Here is a 20,932-nt window from a genome sequence, read left to right on the forward strand (position 1 = left end):
CTGTCCCTCCCTCTTCTTCCTCTTCTCTCTTTCTCCCTCCCTCCCTTCCTTCCTCTCTGTCTCTGTCTGTCTCTCCTTCCTTATCTCTCCATCTCTGTCTGTCTCTCCTTCCTTATCTCTCCCTCTCCCCCTCTTTCCCTTTCTCCCTCTCCCTGTCTCTCACTCTCCTCCTTTCTTTCCCTTACTCCCTCCTTCCCTCCCTCTGTCTCTGTTTCTCTCTGTCTCTCCCTCCCTCCTCTTTCTCCCTCTCTCTCTCCCTTTCTCTCCCCCTCCCTCCCTCCCTCCTTCCCTCTCTCCCTCTCCCCCTTCCCCTCTCTCTCTCTGTCTAGGATGAGACTCTAAAAAGCCTCAGACACTTTCAAATAACACTATCAGTATGCAAGGCAGATTTCCAAGTATTTTTATTTTATTTTGTATTTTTGGAGAAGGGTTTGATTCCAAGCTGTCCCATCCCTCTTTGCCTTGAGATCAGGGAGGTAGCTGTCTATCCCCTGCTATTCTTTGAGAGGCATAGGAAGTGATAGAGATGCTCACTTCAACTTGTCCTCCAAATAAATCCTTCCCACTGGCTTCCTGTAGTCTGATATTACATCACAGAAGCATCATTCCTTGAGGAAGAGAAAGAGGAGAGCTAAACCAGGAGTCAGGAGACACCTGGGTCCATATCCCCACTCAAACTATTTATTGCTACCGCTTTAACCTTGAGCAAATCACATAAGCTGTCTAAACCTCAGTCTCCTCATCTGAGCAATGGGAGATCACAATAATACTTATACTACCTACCTCACAAAGCTCTTGTGAGGGGAAGCATCTTGCAAACCATAAAACACTACAGAAAAATGATTTGAAATTCAAATCTGGCTGGGGGATAATGATGGCCTTGGGCTCCTAGGCTGAAATAGGCATGAATTCTAGATCCTTTCCTGAGAGCAGATTTTTTTAGGGGCACAGGAAGGGTGGCAGAGAGCTAGAGATCAGCAAGTGCCTGAGGGAGGACAAAGAACAGAGGAGGGAGAGGGATCAGATAACATAAATTTGACACCGTTAAGATATGGGGAAAGGACCAGAGCCGGAAGGCTGAGGAGCTCCAAAGAACAGCCTTACCTGGGACGGTGCCATCCTTCAGCCCAGTGAAAGGAGCGTCTGTCTTACCTGTCCCTCAGAGTGAGACATCCCTAGAATTTAGAACCAGGGGTCCTTAATCTGGGCTCGATCCCTAAGTTTAGTGTTTTAATGTTGTGATCACTGCATTTCAACGTCCTTTCCTTTGTCATCCTGAACGTTTTATTTTATGGCTGAAAAGAGCTCCCTGAGTTTCACCAGACTGCCAGGAGGGACTAAGAACCCCCAGACTAGAGTTGCGGAAAGCATTCCAGGGGCCATTCTTTGCTTGCCCAGGTCACTGAAGCCCTACAGGCTCTCCTGCCAACAGTCTCTTAGTTCTTTCTCCTCCTTCAGTGATTCAGGAGACAGAGGCTGATGCTTTCTTGACAACCTTCCCCTTCCAGAATATCTTGTTTTATGGAAGGACAGAGATCTCGACAGCCGACATCGGCTTTCCTTTGGTCATTTGAAAAATCATTATTTAATAGAAACTCATCCTGAAATGGTCTTCTCATTTCTGCCTTTTGCTTTTAAAATATGTATCCCCACATTTCAAGGGAAACTTTAAGCAGAGCATTCTGGGGCCAAAACCAGGAGGAAAGCTTCTCTTTCCAGCCAAGGAATAATTTCAGGTCTAGTGAATAGAGCCAGTTTGGCTTAATATTAATTTAAGGAATTCAGCCTTGTACTTTGATGCAGGCTAGATGGGAAATTTCAGAAGGATGGTTATGTTTTCTGATCTCCCCTCCCCCTGCCAGCATATGTGAGCACCCTCCCTCCTCTGTGCCTTCCCTCCAGAGGTGGCTGGAGAGACGCAGGTGTGAGCTGACTTGTTCTAAGTAACTTTCCCCCTCCTGATTAAGTGGTATGTGTGAATGAAGGAGATCCATGTTGATTCACACCAATCTATGCCTCGGCCGTGTGAGAGCTACTTCCAATTCCCCACAGCCCCAGCAAGCTTTGCAAGGCAGAAAGAAATATGACCAGGCAAGTTGAGAAAATAAATTAAACTAATGTCAACTTTTCTTGTTTCTCCCCTCATTATTAGGGGATGGAATGGGGCTCATTTATCAAGCGGGAAGAAAAAAATTAATTGACACAGACTTTAATATTATGATGTCTGGCTTGTCTGGTCACATTCCTTCATTTTTTGAAAGGCATTTTATTACAGTTTACAACCACCAGCTGCCAAACTATTGGTGTAAACAGGAGAGCAGGTGCATCAATAATGCCATGCTGGAGGGGCCCCAGATACCAACCTAAGGGCTACTTTGTAGGGAGAGAATAATGCCAGAGTTGGGGGGGGGGCAGGGCATCCAAGTGGAGCTTGTTGGATTTGAGGGAAAAGAGAGTGTGTCAGTGGGGAGGGGGTGGATAAACATTGGTGCATTGAGAATGGGGGGCTGCAGAGGCTTTGTGTCCTCTTTGCCAGACATTATGGGGGAGGGAGGGAAGGAAAGAGGAGAACAGGAATGTCTGCCTCTTCTACTGGTCCCCTCCTTGGAGTCTTTGTTTATGGCTAGCCTCGAGGATGGTTCCTCTGCATCCCAGGTCACTCTTTCTTCCCTTTGTTCTTTGTTCCCTTATCAGATAAATAGAGGGCCTCTAGACAGGAGTATGCTGATTCCTCCAGGGTGGCTGGCCCATTTTTTTTTAAGCCAGGTTGCTGGAAAACAGGACTCTGTTTAAATGGGTCACCAAGTGTCACGCTACTCCCGCTTTTTGCACTAGGGCTGATGCTAGAGATTGAGGCAGAAGTGAAAAGAGAAACTGTGCAGCGAAGCAACTCATTCCCTTTAAAATCTGGGTTAAACAGATTGGGGAGGGGGGGAGTTGTTTAAGAATCATTCTGTGTTTGCTTATTTCTGCCCTCTTAAGCTGGGTTTGCCACTCTGATGTAATTGGCATAGAATCATGGAATTCTAGAGCTCTCTGGAAACTCCATCTAGCCCAGGGGTTTTCAATCTGGAGTCTGTGAACTTTTTTCTCATATATCTGGATAACTGTATTTCATTATGAGTGGAATGCTCAGTTATAAGTGATATCCCTCTTAATCTGTATTTTACTTTATGCATTTAAAATGTTATTCTGAGAAGGGAGTCCATAAACTTCATTAGACTGGCCAAGGGATCCATGACAAACCAAAGGTAGAGCACCCCAGATCTAGGCTAACTCCCCTTCAGTTTGGAGGAAACCCAAGCAAACACCAGTTTTTGTTTTCATGTCCTTTTAGTATTACTTCTAAGCTTCCTGACAACCACCTGAGGTCAATGTGTTCCATGTGTTACATTCTCATACAGATGAGGAACCAGCACAGGTTAACCTGAAGGGAAAACCAGCCTGAGAAAGGAATGAGAGAGATCTGATATGGTAGATCTGTCTATGGTGTGGCTAAAGACAGACCAGCCTTCCTCAGTATAGCAAGCTCATCTGCTTTCTGTTATTTATGACGATCTGATGCCCATTTCCCAGATACCGTAACAAGGGGAAGAGAGCATTAGTGAAATTTTGCATTGTTACCTGTAGCCTGTACCCTGGTTCGAGAGTGAATTGAATGAAATGGCAAACCTAATTTAGAATTATAAGGGCCCAGCTCCTATCCTGCCACAGGCTGCTGCATCCAGTGCAGTATTTCTAGTTTGGATGTTAGGTCCAAGACAGCAGGGACTGGGATTGTGCTAGCTCTCCATAATACTTTGTATCTAAAAATATTTAATAAAGAATACAAGCAACTCTTGTTAGGTCATGTTAATGTAAAGGAACAGTGACAGAGATACCCCAAAGCAGAAAAGGATGAGAATAAAAAATTTGAATGAATTTTTGTTTTGGGGAAGATTTAACTTATATGTTATAAATCATTCCCCCACTCCCCCCGTTTAGGCTCATATTAAAAGCATAACATTACTTTGAAAAGATAACTTTACTTTAGCATACACCAACTTAATAGTAAGAGGAGGAATTCCCAGAATGTTCTGGGTTGCAGGGGCTAAGAGAGAGAGAAACCAGGCAGAAATCTTCCCCACCCTGCAACCCCCAGATAATCCACAACACTGGATAATTGAGAGTTCACAGTGTCTCCAAAGTGATGGTGGTTAATGATGATACCACTTGACATTTAGTGATGGGAAAGATGAAGAGGATGCTATGTATTTGATGGCCTACATTCTATCCAGAGACCACACCTCCTCCCTCACATCCCCCAGAAATGGCCAGGGCTAGCTAATGCGGCTTTCTGAATTTGATGACCCCATTGTGTGTCTAGGGTGACCTCCAGGAGAGAGGGCTCATTTCCCGAAGTGTATATCTCTACTGCCTGTGGTTTAAAAGCCTAAGGGGAGGGGTTCTAAATGAGTTATACATACATTTGCATACGTACACATGCCTTTAGTTCCTCCTGTGATAGCTGAAATAAATCAGACCATTTTCTCTTTTTTTCCTAGTTCTCCCCCTAAACCAAGTGCTAGATTAACTCATGCCTCCCATCGATTTTCATTGGAGATGCATTAGGCACTGCCTGATTGCCTATTAGTATCCATTGACCTATATGAAAATAGAAAATGATTTTCAAAGACAAGAGTAGTCTGTTCCTACCACTACCCCCCAAATACCTCCAAATCCAGGACTCACTCTTTTTCCAGTGGGTGGCTGCATTTGGCTTAACCTTTTACATTTTGAGGTGTTTTGTTTCCTGGGTTTCTAGTTTTCGTTCCCCCCCCTCCCCTTTTTAAAATAGACTATTATTCGAATGAATATTCAGTTCTGTTTATTTGAATAAAGAAAAAAAGTTTGACTATTAAATGCTTATCTCCTAAATAGGGCTTGTTAGTTTCTAATAATAGCTTCATTCAAAAGGATGCTGGATGCTCCCTGTCAAGTGCTACCCTATTTGTGTCCATTCTCTGCACCCTTCTTTGTTTGGTGTTTATTCTCATGCACACCTTCCTTGGCACCTTTGGGCTGACACATGGTGCCTCTGATTTAAAAAACCCAACAACTACAGGGTTGGGATTTCAGCCGTGGGTGGAGGATCTAATTTCACATCCCACAGCCTGCTTCTGATACTTTCCAGCTGCGTGACTCTGGCTATATTGCTTATATTCATCTGTATAATGGGAATAAAAATGCACGGAATGCTATCTTGTAGGGTCATTATAAGGCTGAAAAATAAATAGTGCACATCCAAAACAAACAAACCAAAGCTAAAAACCAACTCCTGTTTTTCTTTTCTTGAGGGCTCTCTCTAGTCTTCTCCTTAAAGCAGCCAGTGGCTTTGAATTAGGCACCTTCAAAAACTGGAGATTCCTCAGATTAGTGATAAGGATTCATAGCTGCCTTTGCCACAGTTTTATGACTTGAGATCATGTTATTATATTACTTGAGTTATTGAGATTGTGGGGTTAGAGCGTCCCAAGTAGCCCTGGGTCTGAAGGGAAAGGGAAGAGGCTAGTGAATGTAGAGTTGGCAGAGCAAATACACCAAATGTCTTCTCAAGGTTAAGGGACTCATTTACTAGCTAGGTGACCCTGAATATCTCAGAGCCTCAGTTTCTTCATCTGAAAAATTGGAATAATAATAGCATGAATGCATAAACATTCATCAAGCACCAACTATGCGCTTTGGCACTTTGCTAGCAGCCAAGTATACAGACGTAAAGAATGAAACAATCCTTGCTTGCCAAGAGTTTACATTCTAGTGGAGGAGGAGACAATAAATACATCTACAAGTATGTGCAAAATAAATATGAACAGAGTAAGGATCAGAACTGTTATTTCATTGGTATAGGGAACTCCCAGGTGAAGAAGCTCCCTCTACCATTGCCGGTCACTACATTTTCTGTTATAGTCTTAAGAGAGTTTGGGACACTGAGAGATTAAGGGACTTGTCCAAGGTAACATAGCCCATATGTGTCAGAGGCAGAACTCAAACCCAGGTCTTCCTGGCTATCCCTCTATCTACTCTGCTTCTCATAAATGCAAAGAAAATCAATCAATATAAAGTTAAATCAGAGGCAGTTTGGGGGGGAGGGCACTTTACAGAATCATTGTGTGGATCAAATGAGATAATATACTACGTAAATACAAGCTATTTTTATTGCCTCCCTAGCAGGAAGATTGGGAAGCAGGGCTTTTGTGTCCCTGAAAGCTCCAGGTACATGAGACTTCTAACAATCCTATTCTTTCCAAAGCACCCTTTGAGCCATTTCTGGGATTTCTCTTCTGCTTGACTTTCTCCTCTTCTCCCACCCTGTCTTCTTATCCTACACAGATCATTTGAAGGGAGAAAAAATAAGACCTCTCCACCCCCTGCTCCCTTCACTCTAATTTATGCCTGTCTTCCTTCATCCCACTTTTTATTTCATTGGGGGGGGGGGGGGTTGTTAACCATCATCCAACTCATTCATTGTAAATGATAATGCAGCCATGAGAGAAAATGATTACCAGTTAAGGAATAACACTTATTGATAATTAAGTGTTTCATCGCTTCTTTGCTTTCCCCCAAGTGGAATAAATAAATATTTTAGACATAATCAAGTTTGTTTTCTCTACCCAGGCCAAACAGACAGACATGTTAGAATGATATAGGTCTTTAAAATCGTGTAAATGAGACTCGACGTTCTTGAATTGTTATGCATCCTGGGTACATGGGCTTGAAACCCAAGCTATCTCCTTTAATCAAGAAAAAGCATTTTTGTGATACTTGCATTGTCAGTCCCATGGGGTTAGGGGCAGGACTAGTCAGGAGAGCATCAGAGTGGGAATTTGAAAGGGTTTGGTGAAACCAGCCTCTCCTTCTCTCCCTGCCCCCCTTACCCAAACTCCTTCCCTCCCACCCCCAGACAACAGCCTGCATTTCAATTCTGATCTCTCCTAGATGCTTCTCCTTATCTTAGAACTGGTGGCACTGTCTGGAAAATGAGGGCAGCAGAATTCTCCATCCCTGTGTTCGTTAACAAGTTCCTAATGACGATGATACTTGGCATTGAGACAATTAGTGATTTATACAACAAGTGTGGATGGTCTGTGGGGCAGGGAAGGGCTCTTGTCTCCCTGCTAGGGAGATGTGCTGCTGGCAACAGCAACAGTAGAGACAAGTACAGGCAGAGTACAGTGTCACCTTTAAAATATTCTGACCATCAGCTAGGAAGATGACAAGCCTGTGACTCACCACACAACATACTGTGTGCCCTGTTTTGCAGTAGCTGGAATGAGTTATGCTGAACCATTCGTACTTTTCACCCAAGTCTCCTGTTGAATCTCAGCACATGTAGTACATGAAGTCAGCTGGCCTGGTTGCAGGATGAAGGCTGTGTTGGGGGAAAAGCTTGTTGTGGGTGTGAAGGTCAAGCCTGTGACCTTGATCTTCTCAGGACAGAACTGTCAATTAAACCAACTGGTATAATAACCCAATGAGATAAAAATCTTATTATTCCCAGTTTACAGATGAGGAAACTGAGGCTGAGAGAGGTCAGGTGACTCACCCAGAGTCATACACCTACAAAGTGTCCAAGATAGAATTTGAATCTTGGTCAACCAGGCTCCAAATCCAGTACTATAACCATTACATCACCTAGCTGTGCAAATAAATGGCCATTTGTTTGAAATACAACAACTAATTCATAACTAGAGCAGCATGAGTAGGTTGAGTTTTGCACCAGGGCACAGAATTTAGAGTGGACCAAGTTGCCATCTTTTTACAGTGTAGAAATACCAGAGTCCAGCACCTAGTTTGCAGACAGTTAAAGGAGGAAGCTCCATAGGTTAAGTTCTGGTTCCCCACTCCCTGATGGTCCAAGTGGTGACTTTCTCAGCAGCAACCTTGTGCCTGTCTACCCAGACCTCAGTCCTACTATTTGCCTGAGAACATGCATGCTTTATGTCGCTCATCCCTGGTGCTGTTTGGGGCATTTGCTCCAGGTAAAAAAACAATCCTAATTCTGGCTCTGGTCACACAGAGGATTCCCATGTTTATATAGAAGGTTCTGCTTGAGATCCCTTCCAACTCAAAAGCTCTATGATTTCCCAAATAATTGCATGCCAAATAACAGATATTTTAGATCACAGCCTGGCATCTTTCTTCTGTGATGAGGCAGCAGTATATTCTCTATCCCCCATTACCCAGTGTGTTGTCCATGGAAGCTGAAATGGTCCATCTTGTGAACAAGTAAGTTTGCTGTCACTGAAAAGGATTTAAGCCCGAACTGGATGCTCATCTCTTAGGGATGTTGTGGGAGGAATCCCCATTTTGATAAGAAGTTGGATTAAATACCTTCAGAATTCTCTTCCCGTGCTAGGATTGAATGATTCTAGATGGATTCCTGTTTAATTAATATTCAGGAAAAGTTTTACAAGGCTCCACAGAACATTGTTAGAAAAAAATAAAAGTTTTTCTGGGGGAGGGGTTGGCAGTGGTGGGAAACAACAGAAATCATAGCAGGCAAGCCAAATAACAAGGAGTGTTTTGGATTATCTGGGGCAAGGGTGGGGAGCCTGCCGCCTTAAGGCCATCTTTGGCCTTCTAGGGCCTCAAGGGTGGCCCTCTGACTGATTCTAAACTTTACAGAACATATCCCCTTAATAAAAGGATGTGTTCTGTAAAACTTGGACTCGGTCAGAAGGCCACCCTTGAGGACCTAGAAGGCCACATGTGGCCTTGAGGCTGCAAGTTCCCACTTCTACTCAGTTATGGATAGTATTGAGAATTGAGGGGTTGGGGAAGGAATAAGGAAAGAAGTAGGGAGGAAAAGAAACCAGTCCTAAGGAACTGTAGGTAACCACAGGGAAGGCTGGGGATTTTTCCTTGGCCACCCATTGTGGTAGGTGTTTGAACCTGATAAACCAGTGTTCATCTGTTAGGCCCCATTTAAAACAAGATATATACTCTTTTCTGATCAAGGCTTCAAGCCCCAAGGGTAACCTACTTTATAACTTGTACCAGGTGAGTTTAGGAGAAGCATGCCAACTCACTTTACTGCCAATTTTCTTATCCCAGGCTGACTCCTGGAATAGACATGTTTAATCACCAAGGAATAGACCTTCAATCAGTCAGTGAGCCAACAAATATTCATTAAATATTTACTGTGTGTCAGGCATTGTGCTAAAGGCTGGGGATACAAAGAAAGACAAAGGGTAGCCTCTGCCCTCAGGGAGCTCCTGTTCTAATGTCAACAACAGGACACCTACAAGATCTATGCAGAGTAGATAAAGGGAAGGCATTAGCAACTGGAGGAGAGGGGGAAAGGTCTTCCAAAGAAGGTGGGCTTTGAGCTGAGTCTTGAAGGAAGCCAAGAAAATTTCAGGAATAATAGGGCAGACCATCCCAGACATGGGGGACAGCCAGTGCAGAGGCAGGAGATGGAGGGCATATTGAAAGAAGTACAAGTTGGCCAGTATTTGCTGGGTCATAGAGTACGAGGAGGAGAGGAAAGTGTAGGAAGTCTGGAAAGGTAGTTAGGGGCCAGACTGTAAAGAGATTTCAAAATAGAGTTGATATTTGATCCTGTAGGTAATAGAGAGTGATGGAAGCTCATTGATCCGGGTTCTCTTTAGGAAAATGACCTCAGTATCTAAGTGGAGGATGGAGTTAGAATGGGAAGAGATTTGAGGCCAGATGAGTTAGGAAGCTATTAGAATAATCAAGGTAAGAGGTGATGATGGTCTGGACTAGAGTTCTGCATATATAAGTAGAGAGAAATGAATGAATATGAGGAATGTTTGGGGCAGCTAGGTGGCACAATAGATAGAGCACTGGCCCTGGAGTCAGGAGGACTTGAGTTCAAATCTAGCCTTGGACACCAGCAATTCACTTAACCCTGATTGTCTATGGGGGAAAAGATTTGACAATAGATTGGATATGTGTGGTAAGTGAGAGTGGGGAGTCTAGGATGACTGTGAGTTTGCCCACTTGGGTGATTCAGAGTTTGGTGATGCTGGTGACAGTAACAGGAAAGTTTTGGGGGGGAGTTTGGGGGGAAAAATATGTTCTCTTTCAGATGTGATGAGTCTTAGATGCTTATGGGATATCCAGTTCTAAGTGTCTTTGAGGCAATTAGAGTTGCCTGATTGTAGTTCAATACAGAAACTGGGGCTAGGGTATGCAGCTTCCAAAGAAGCTGGTAGAGGCATGGAACATTTGATCTGAAGGGGGTATAAGAGAAACTTGTCTGCCTGGTGGTTCACAATCTTTGGCAGCTGGGTGGCAAAGTAGAGGAGAGCGGAGCCTGAGTTAAAGTCCTCCCTCAGAACTTTACTGTGTGACCTTGAGAAAGTCACTTAACCTCTGCCTGCCTCAGTTGCCTTAACTGTAAAATGGGGGTGATAATAGCACCTACCTCCCAGGGTGGTTGTGAGAATCAAATGAGATGATATTTGTAAAGTGCTCAGCAGAATGCCTAGCACATAGTAGGTACTTAATAAATACTTGTTTCCTTCCTTCCTCCCTCCATTCTTCCCTTCCTTTCCTCCCTTCCTTCCTTCTTTCCTTCCTTCCTCTGACCTTAAAGGGAAAATTAATGAGTCATTGAGACTAATGCTTAAAAGGAAACTAAATGAGAAATGTCTGTTTTTAAGAAAAAATACAATTCACATGTAACAATGATTTATCAAGGCCCCCCCTCCAAAATAATTCCTGCTCCCCTAATGCTTAGGTTGTATACATGTTGTATCCCAATCTCCACTGATCTGAGGATTTTTGAGTATCTTTCCAGAGATACCAGTGACCCTTTTTTTGGACTGCAGCAGAATACTGGAAACCAGCTTGAGATCTAATAGCATATGCATGAGTTCCTGAAGCTAGGGACTGTTTGCTTGTTGTCTTGTCTCCCCAGTGCCTAGCATATTGCCTTGAACAGAGTAGATAGTTAATTAATGTTCATTGAGTTGAGTCCAGAGAGAGTTATAGGGGAGAGAGAATTGGAATTGGGCTTAGAAGAACTGGGGTCCAATCCCCACTCTGTTGTTTACTCCTTGTGTGGCCTTGGGCAAAAATTCCAGGAACTTCCTTCCCTGGGTTTCCTTATAAAATCAGGCAATTGGATCCAAGGACATCGTAGGTCCCCTTCTAGCTTTGACTCCTCCAGTCCTTTGTCTTGATCATGGCCATGTAACTATTTGGTGGCAGGGTGGGGAAGGGAACTTTGGTTTCCATCCACTGTACTGTCCATCTCCCTCCCTGCCCGTATTTTTGGGAATTAGGAAAGGTGTTGTGGTAGAATATAAAGAGGGCAAAATTTACAAGACACTTTGTTTGCAAAGCGCTTTACAGATATCTCGTTTAATCCTTATAGCAACCCTGGGAGGTAGATACTATGATTATTCCTGTTTTACAGATGGGAAACCTGAGGCTGAGAAAGGTAACGGTCCAAGGTCACAGCTTAGTAAGTGTCTGAGGCTGGGATTCAAGCTTAGGTCTTTCTGACTCCGGGTCTAGTACTTCCTATTTGACCTTACACAAAGTCACATAATATCTCTGGGCCTCAGTTTCCTCATCTATAAAAAGAAGTGGATTAGATGAGGTAGGTCTCCTAAAGTCCCTCCCAACAACGCTCCTGAGAGTGAAGCTGAGGGAGCTTCTCTTATATAAAATGATTTTACTGTGGAACAATATGATAGACGTGGAAGCCTGTTATGCCAGGGATGATTGGGCAGTGGGGGTGGGGGTGGGGGTTGTGAAGGGAGAGAAGGATGGAGGTGGGTAGAGGAAGATACGGGGAAAAGAAATTGGTATGCATATTGGTGGTTAACTGCCCAAATTCCTCCGCCCGGTTTGTCTCACAGAGCTCATCTCCAGCAGAGCAAATACAGTAGATAGCTGACGGGCAGACAGCGGGCATCAAAGAGCCTTAAACTGCCCCAAATCTGCCGTGCTTTTGAAGCCACAGTGGGAAAAGGATGCCCGCTCAGAACAGAGGCCTTCAACTTGAATAGTTTCTTAGAGGCCTCAGGATGTCCTGATGAGGCATTAGAGGAAGTCATTCAGAAAGAAAGGAGCAAATAACCCCCTCCATTTCTGGGCTGACCCCAAGGGCTGGCCGTTTGAACAGGCCGAAAGGACAAGCGTGGACCCGCAGTGATCCACGAAGCTCTCATTATCCTGCCCGCCTGGCTCTGTGGGAGAAGCCGCTGGGTTCTGACCCTTATAAATAACAGACAAGTAAATTTCTTGTTTGCTTCAGGCCAAATGTAAACCACGGATTGCTGGGCTGTGTGGTGGTGAAATCATTAACTTTTTTTTTCCTGAAAGGTTCTGGGTTACAAATTAGGCAGCCTTTTCTCCCAGGCTGGTGAGACGCCCTCAAAGGCCCCTTCTTGTGGCTAAGGTGGCACACCCCATCCCAGATCTGGGAGATGGTGCTTATAGAACATTTCAGTGGCGCAGCTGGAGATGTCAGCATTGTCAAGCAGAACAAAGACCCTGGAGAGCCCTTACTTACCTCTTCTCCCCCTTTTCTCCACTCTTGTCTCCTTAGGGTTTGGCTTCGTCACTTTTGAGAATGAAGATGTTGTGGAGAAAGTCTGTGAAATACACTTCCATGAAATCAATAATAAGATGGTAAGTTGATGGAGAGAAGGTTGGCACACACCAACTCCTGAGCTCACATGCAGCATGCGCGCTTGCTCACACACACGCACACACACACACACACACACACACACACACACACACATTCTTGCTTTGGTCTCCTACTCTGCTTAGCCAGTGGAGAAGGAAAGAAAGAGGACTGGGCTGAAAAGTCAAGGGGTTTTCTTTTCTCTTCTACTCCCCCAAGTTTGGAGAGAGAGAACCAATAGAAGGATCATGGAGCTGTGGACTCTGGAATTGGAGATTCCCAGGAACTGGAGCTGCTGATTTGGGGGCCCCTTTGTAGTCTGGCTCCGAAGTGGACATGCTTTAAATCTGCAGCAAGTACACCAACCAAGATGATGTTTTTCCTTGGAATGGTACTGGATAATTAAAAGGATGTCCTCTCCCTTCTCCCTCCCCTCCAAAAAATTAAATAATGCCACATTCTCTCTGGTCTTCTTCCTGCCCCTTTTCTAGGGATTTTTTTCCTCCTAGTGGAAGATATGAAGGGAGGTTTGAGTCTGGGGGGAATAGAGGAAAGGTCTAAGAAAAGGTTGAGTTTGAGCAGGGGGTGAGAGAGGGGAGATCTGAAGAGGGGTTGAAATGAGGGGTAGAGTAGAAGGGAGAGCTGAGGGGAGGTTAAGTTTAGAGGGGGTAGAATTGAGGGAAGATCTGAGGAGAGGTTGAGGGGGAGGTTAGAGTAGAGAGAAAGTCTAAGGAAAGGTTGGAGGTCGGAGTACTGCAGGGAGGCTGAGTTGGGACATAGAGGAGAAAGGATGAGCCAACTTCCCAGGACAGTGACCACTAGGGGGCTTCATGATACATCCTAAATTCCTTCTGCTTGTTCTCCTTTCTCTCTCCAAATTTGGGGGAGTGGAAGAGAGAAGAAAACCCCTTGCTGGGCCCAAACTGGCGACTCAGCCAGTGTTTCCCAAGCTGTCAGCAAATCCCTCCAAGCCATCACAGCTCGGTTGGCTTACACAACTCCCAGCCAAGAGAGGGGAGGGAGAGAAATATGTGTGTTTCAATCTCAGCAGTAACTTTGATATTTTCAGTTAAAATATTCCCTTTCCTTTTGTCAAAACATTCCTTGCTTCTGAAACATGTATTCAGATATGCATTGTATATTGGTCTGATATGTGTTCACCGACTTTAAATCCAATAATAGAGCTTTTAGTGTGGATAAGATCAAAGCAATCTTCTTAGCATATGCTACAGGCCTGATTCAACATTTGACTTGCTAATTTTTTCCCAGGGCACTAAAATAATATTGTTCATATTGTTCCTTGCCATAATATGCATCTAAAATGAAAATACAGTTTTCTTTGCATACTGTATGTTGGGGATGTCAGCCTGGACGTTAAGGTGGTACAGGGGAGATAGATGAGCTCTTACTTCTTTGCTAATAGGATTTCCAGTCCCCCTCTCTGATTCCCTTCCCTACCATCTTCTCCCCCAACCAACACCCGAAGGAAAAAAATCCATTGCCTTCCAGGGTGAAGGGACAGATACGTTCACACTTTCCTCTTTCAGCAAGTTGTCTTTCTGTCTGGCGATGTTTAAAATCCCATTAGAGAGGCTGGGAGATGAAATAAGCCTGGTCTCCGATACAGATGCCCTTGTTTATCTAAGGAAGAACCCTATTCCTCGCAGGTTTCAAGCTGTCCCTGGTAAATACAGGTTAAACATCAGGTGAATGAATGATGGCTGACGCAGAGTACTGGTAGGGTAGACCCCTATCCTCAAGGAGCTGACATTGAACACAGGGTTGTAGATTGAGGGCTACAAAAGCATTAAAGGTTGCCTAGTCTAACCCATTCATTTTATAGTCACTTAGTGTATAGTTAGTCAGTAAAGATTTATTAAGCTCCTTCTATATGCCAGGCACTGAAGTGACTTAGTGGATAGAATGCTGGGTCTGGAGTCAAAAAGACCCAAGTTCAAAACTGTCCTCGGATACTTACTAGCTGTGTGACCTTGGACAAGTCACTTAACCCTGCTTGCCTCAGTTTTCCCATCTTTAAAATGAGCTTTAAAATGGCAAATCACTCTAGTATCCTTGCCAAGAAAACCCCCATGGACAGTATTGGCATGAAAGGTCCACGGAATCACAAACAGTCAGACTGAGCAAGTGAACCACAAAAAAAATGTGCCAGGCACTGTGCTAACATGCTAGGGATACAAAGAAAGGCAAAAGACAGTCCTTGTTCTCATGGAACTCACAATCTAATGATGAGGAACCTGATATCCAAATGGGAAAAGAGGCAGAACCAGGATTAGAACTCAGGTCTTCTGCTAGACAACTTGTTGCTTGTGCTTTGCTCTCAAAGAGGACCCCTGACATCAAGAAGGTGATGTCTTGACTAGCAAGTGAATTGGATTTAAGTGAGGCAGGGCTGTGCAGAGTCATCAGAGTCCAGTGGCAAGGTATTGGTCAGGACAATGGTGGTGGCCCCCAGTGCAGTGGGGAACCTTGACCTTTTTGAGCTAAGGTGTTTCCCAGATTTTGGTTTGTCTGAGGCAACATCTGTTTAGTAATGAAAGGCTTGGTAAGAATCAAGGCCAAAAATGACCTACTTTGCCTTCCCAAAAGGATTAATCAGGGAGGGGGAAGACCCTTAGAGTTTCTGAGCACAACAGAAAAATTGCTGTTTACACTCATTCTGAGCCATCAAAACCCAAATATTCACTAAGCAGCTAGTGGCACAATAGGTGGAGTGCCTGTGTCTGGAGTCAGGAAGACCTGAATTCAAATCCAGCCTCAGACACTTGTTAGCTGTGTGATCCAGGGCTTAACTTCTACTTCATTTCCTCATCTTTGTTGTGAGGATGAAATGAGATAATATTGGTAAGCACTTAGCACAAATGCCTGGCACCTATAGGTACCTGGCCTATTCCCTTCTCTTCCCAGCTCCCAAACCAGTGCTCTGACTCATGCTGCTGCCTGGAAGTCCAGTGGGGACATTCAGTTAGTCAGTGACAAAACTTCTGCATTTAGGTAACTCTTTTGAAACTTGTTCTCCAATCTCTTGCCTCACTTAGTACTTACAGTAAGGGATGGGTAAGGCAGGGAAATTTTTCTCCTTATTTTCCCTAGTAGAGAAACTGAGAAACTTTTTGACTCCAGACCCAGCATTCTATCCACTAAGTCACCTCAGTGCCTGACATATAGAAGGAGCTTAAGAAATCCTTACTGACTGACTATAGACTAAGTGACTATAAGATAGTATGACCGAAGTTACACAGCAGCAGTAATTGTTTGCTTTTATATACAGTTCTTTGAGGGATACATGGCACTCTTTCGACATGATCTCATTTGAGCTGCCAAACAGCCCTGTAGTGAGGTAGACCCTACAGGAATTCTGTATCCCCATTTGACAGATGAGGTTTCCCATTGTTTTTGCCCATGGCCACACAATAAGTGTCAGGGTCAGGGTTTGAGTGCAAGTCTTTCCTGGCTCTGCGTAGTGCTTGGAGTCACAGAGCTGGAGACTTGAGCTCTCAACAGGACCACCTATATTGTTGGTTGCCCAGTCAGGATTGGTGCTTAATTTTAGGTGAACCATCCAACAGTAAATGGTAGGGAGATCCTAGCCCCTACACATTCCATGGGCTGACCTAAAGCCAGAGGAACTTTCCGGCCATTTCCCCATCCTTAGAGATTTAACCTCCTTCTCCAAAGTAGGAGTTCATTCTGACAGGGCAGTCACCCTTAGAATAGTCCACCTGGGGTACCATAGTGTAGGATTCTCTTTTCTTTGGTGCCATAGTTAGGCCTTTCTCTTTTAGATGAGACCCAGCATGGAGGAGGAAATTAACCCAGGCCCCGTCTGTGGGAAAGAAAGCCATAGACTCAGAACAGTAGTTCTCAAAGTATGAACCAGACAAAAGAAAGGAGAATGACCAGAGTTAGGCACAAGGAAGGGTTCCCTGAAAGCAAAAACTTTACAGATATATGTGAGACTGTTTGTGCAATCTCCTGGAAAATTTTCTTTTTTTAAATTCAATTTTATTTTCAGTTCCCCATTTTCTCCCTCCTCTCTGTCTCCTACTGATTGAGAAAACAGAAAACCACCAAGCCTCTGTTACAAACATGTATAGTCAAGCAAAACGTATTCCTATATTGGCACTCGTTCTCTCTCTCTCTCTCTCTCTCTCTCTCTCTCTCTCTCTCTCTCTCTCTCTCTCTCTCTCCCTCTCCCTCTCTCCTTCTCTCCCTCTCTCCCTCTCTCCTTCTCTCCCTCTCTCCCTCCCTCCCTGTCTTCCTCATGTGTATGTATATGTGTGTCTATGTATATGTATGTCTATATACATATACATGTGTGTGTATATATGTAACCATGCACTTCCTTCAGCCTGTACCCTGAGTCTATCAGCTCTGTATCTGAAGGTGGGTAGCCTGTCCCATAAAGAGTCCTCTGGAATTGTGGTTGGTTCCGTTGGGTTAAGTCCTTCAAAGTTGTCTGTCTGTCCAATATTGCTGTTCTTGTATAAACTCTTCTCCTGATCTGTGCACTCCCTTTTGCATCAGTTCATACAAGTCTTCCCTTCTGGGAAATTTTCAAGGAGGGGACATTGTCATCCATCTGTGATAAGTAGCAACATGTACTGAATGCCTGTTGCCTGAGGTTCATCTGTGAATCGGGGGAAAAGGGTCAGAATAGACTCAAAAATTAGAAGAATGCTTTGTCCCTTCTTTGAGGGGTCTGCAGTCTTGTTCACTTTGGTGCAGGGGGAGGCAGGGAATTTGTCATTATGACCTTTCATTTACTTCTTACTATCCCTCTGCCAGATTTTAAGTTTCAGGAGGGCTTGTGTTTTACATTGCTCTTCCCTACCTGCTCAATAATAGACACTCAATAGAAGATTGATTTAATGAGTGGAAAAACCATTTAATAAGTCCTACTGTGCTATGCCTTGTGGATAAGCAGAGCTCCAGGCAAAACTCCATGAGCCCTCTTTGAGGTTGGAGAGGCCACTGTTGGCTGGTGGGTGGTAAGGAAAGCATCATAGAGTTGGGCCTTGGAGAAGGGGAGGCTTCAAGGCCAAAGGTCAGGTAGAGGCTGTTCTAAGCATGGGGACAAAGGACGCCCACACGTGAAGATTTCACTCGAGAGACAACTTTGGAGCAAGCCCTTATGAGACACTTAGCTCAACCCATTCATTTTATATATGAGGAAATAGAGATGAAATGACATGCCCTGGGTCTAATAGAGCTGTGATTGAACCACACATCTCCTCACTCTAAATATAGCGCTCATTCCATTTCATCACACTGACCCATCATGCTGATGGTAGAGGGCAGGGCAAGAATTGGAAATAAAGGATAGTCCAGTGTGATGGAGCGCTGAGTAATTTGAAGGGGGAAGGGAACTGGCAATAGAAGATAAGACTGGAAAGGGAAGATTATAGGATCATATGTTTTAGAGACAGAGGAAACCTTAGAGACCAATCCCCTCACAGCACAGGTGCAAAACTGAGGCCCAGAAAGATTGACTTGCCCAAAAACATACAGACAATAAGTATTACAGCCAAGATATGAGCCTGGTTTTCTGACTCCAAATCCAAAGCCCTTTCTTCCAATGTCCCATGCTGACTAGACCCTAGAATGCCATAATCCAGCACCTTGCTTTACCCTTCTCCACATACTCTGTATTCCAGTGACTTTGACATTCTTGCTTTCTCATACGTGACATTCCATTTCTCAGTTTGAAGCACTTTCATTGGCTGTCCTTTCATGCCTGGAATATTTTCCCTCCCCATCTCCACCTCCTGGTTTCTCTCAAGCTTCCTTCAAGCCTCAGCTAAAGTCCTACCTTCTGTAAGAAGCCTTTCCCAATCCTTAGGCTTAATGCCTTCCCTCTGAGACTATTTTCCATTTATCCTCAATATATTTTGTTTGTACCTAGTTGTTTACTTGTCATCTCTCCCATTAGACCGTGAGTTCCTTGAGGGCAGGAGCTGTTTTTTCCTTTTCTTTATATCTCTAGCACTTAGTGCTAGGCACTAGCTTAAGAAATACAAGTTGACTAAATTGTGATAGGCAGTAAACGAGTGAACAAAAGAACTGATCTTGTAAGTTTTGTTTAGTTTCCTGAAGGTAGAGCCATGAGACATTTTAAGATCATTGTCTTCAGAGTGGTGACCCAATACTGTGTGGTTTCCTCCAGTTGAATGTAAGATCCTCAATGTAAGGGTGGTGTTTCTGTTCTCATTGTGAGCTCACTAATGACCAGCACGGTTCTTTGAATGTCATAGGCACTTAATGCTTGGCAAAACAAGCGTTAAGTGCCTATCATTCACCTCAAAAGGGGAGAAATTGGATCACGAACCAGGAAGTGACCAAAACCGTCAACCTGTGCCTGGAACGCATTCTCGCCTCTTTACCTCTGCCTCTTAGGACTAGAACCCAGGAGTTGTCTCCATAGCAGCTTTTGTCTGTTTGACCCTGAGAGCTACAGATCTCAAAGCTCTTCCTGCCTTTTCTCACCCATTGTCCATAATGAAAGTCACAGAGGCAGAGGTGAGGGATGCAGAAAATGATGCCAAGAATTTTAATGGCAGAACCTGATATGGAACCCAGAAAAACCTATGACAATTTCACATCGCCTTTGATTTAGAGCTAGAAAGCACCTTAGAAGTCAATCAGTTGGCATTTATTAAGTACCTTCTACTAGACATTGTGCTAAACTCTAGCGATACAAAGAGAAGTGAAAGACAGGCCCCGACCTCAAGGAGTTCACAATCTAATGGAACTAAATCAGACCAGAATGACTCCTTTTACAGGGGAGGAAACTGAGGCAAAAGAGGGGAAGTAATTTGCCTAAGGTCACCTAGGAAAGCAAAAGTAAAAGCAAGGTTCCAGCCTTGTTCCTCTGGGTTCCTTCACAGGAAAGAATCCACCCTTTCCATCACAGTCAAATGTGAATATCACTTATGTAAGTCAGTAGAGCCACTTTATAATCATTTGGAAAGAAACCTCCCTCTTGTCCGGAGCTCCGAAGTAGGCGGATGCCAGCTAATAATGCCACACGTGGCTTCCCCCCTGATTGAAGCAGCAACCCCAACAGTGGGGGTACTTACTTGATTAGGGGCCAGGGAGTGGCCTCAAAGCAACAGAAGCCTAAGTGACAGTCACATAGAAAGGAGACTGGATTTAGCAAAGAGCTGAATAGGAGTTTCATTAAGGGCCCAATTATATGTAGCAGGAAATCAAAACTGCTCCTCTCTGGTCAGGACTCAAGGAACCACCTGAAAGGAGTAAAGGGTGAGATATACTTTTAGAGGGGAGAGACTGGGAACTCCATTTGCAATTTACCCATGACAAGTTTTACATACACACACATATACATGTGCATGCACATGCACACACACATGTACACAGATTAAATTTGGTGTAAGCAAACCACATATGTAGAAAATGAGGAATAACACCAAAAGTTGAATTAATTAGAAATAATTGGGAAAGCAGTATGACATGATAGAAAGAATGCCTGATTCCAAGTAACAGAACCTGAGTTCAAATCTTGTTTCTTCCACTGATTCTGTTTGACCTTGGGCAAATCCCTTTACCTCTGTGAGCCTCAGTTTTATAAAATGAGGAAATTGGGGACAGGTGGGAAAATGAAGGATTTGGACTAAATGACCTCTAAGAGTCTTTCCACCTCCAAAATTATGATCCTGGTTATTTATTTTGCAAAAGGACTTTACCTTACAGAGCAAGCCTTTGATTATGATGATTTAATTTACAAAGATTTTATGTATACGCTACTTTTCCTAAGAATATATCTCTTTGGCAAAAGCACAAATGCACCAGGAGACTTTGTAATTGTCTTTGTTAGTAACAGTGACCTAAAGCAAAGCTCTCCTCATGTCCCTTCCCTGCTCCAGAATATTCAACTCCATCTCCCTGTTGTCTCGAAGATAAAATAAGAGTTCTCGGCTTGGCTTTTAAAACCCTTTACAGTCCAGCATCTATCATGCATCTAACATGCCTTTCCAGATTTATTTCCTATTTCTCTGTTGCATGTGCTTATGGTTCCAGCCAAACTGGCCTGCTTCTTCCATCCTCCACACTGGGGATGCCATCTCCTGCCTCCGCAGAAAGCCTTTGTACTGGCTCTGTAGGGGAATTGCAGAGCACAGAGAAAAATTGCTAGGGCTGGGGTCAGAATACCTATGTTTGTCTTATTCCTCTGATGCTAAATACCTGTGTGGCCTTGGGTAGGTCACTTAATCTCTAGGAAATATGTGATGCGCAAATTTAGTG

General features: G+C 44.0%; 1 protein-coding gene across 13 annotated transcripts in view; it reads left to right on the forward strand.

Annotated features, from left to right (window-relative positions):
* MSI2 (musashi RNA binding protein 2) overlaps positions 1–20,932 on the forward strand; it is a 530,240-nt gene that overhangs the window by 411,857 nt on the left and 97,451 nt on the right. For all 13 annotated transcript variants that reach the window (XM_072646789.1, XM_072646790.1, XM_072646783.1 and 10 more), the window contains one exon: positions 12,569–12,651. In XM_072646789.1, the coding sequence (XP_072502890.1) occupies positions 12,569–12,651 (83 nt within the window). The remainder of the gene's footprint in view (positions 1–12,568; positions 12,652–20,932) is intronic.

The sequence above is a fragment of the Notamacropus eugenii genome, chromosome 2, assembly GCF_028372415.1.
Source record: "Notamacropus eugenii isolate mMacEug1 chromosome 2, mMacEug1.pri_v2, whole genome shotgun sequence".
In the NCBI taxonomy this organism is placed as follows: domain Eukaryota; kingdom Metazoa; phylum Chordata; class Mammalia; order Diprotodontia; family Macropodidae; genus Notamacropus; species Notamacropus eugenii.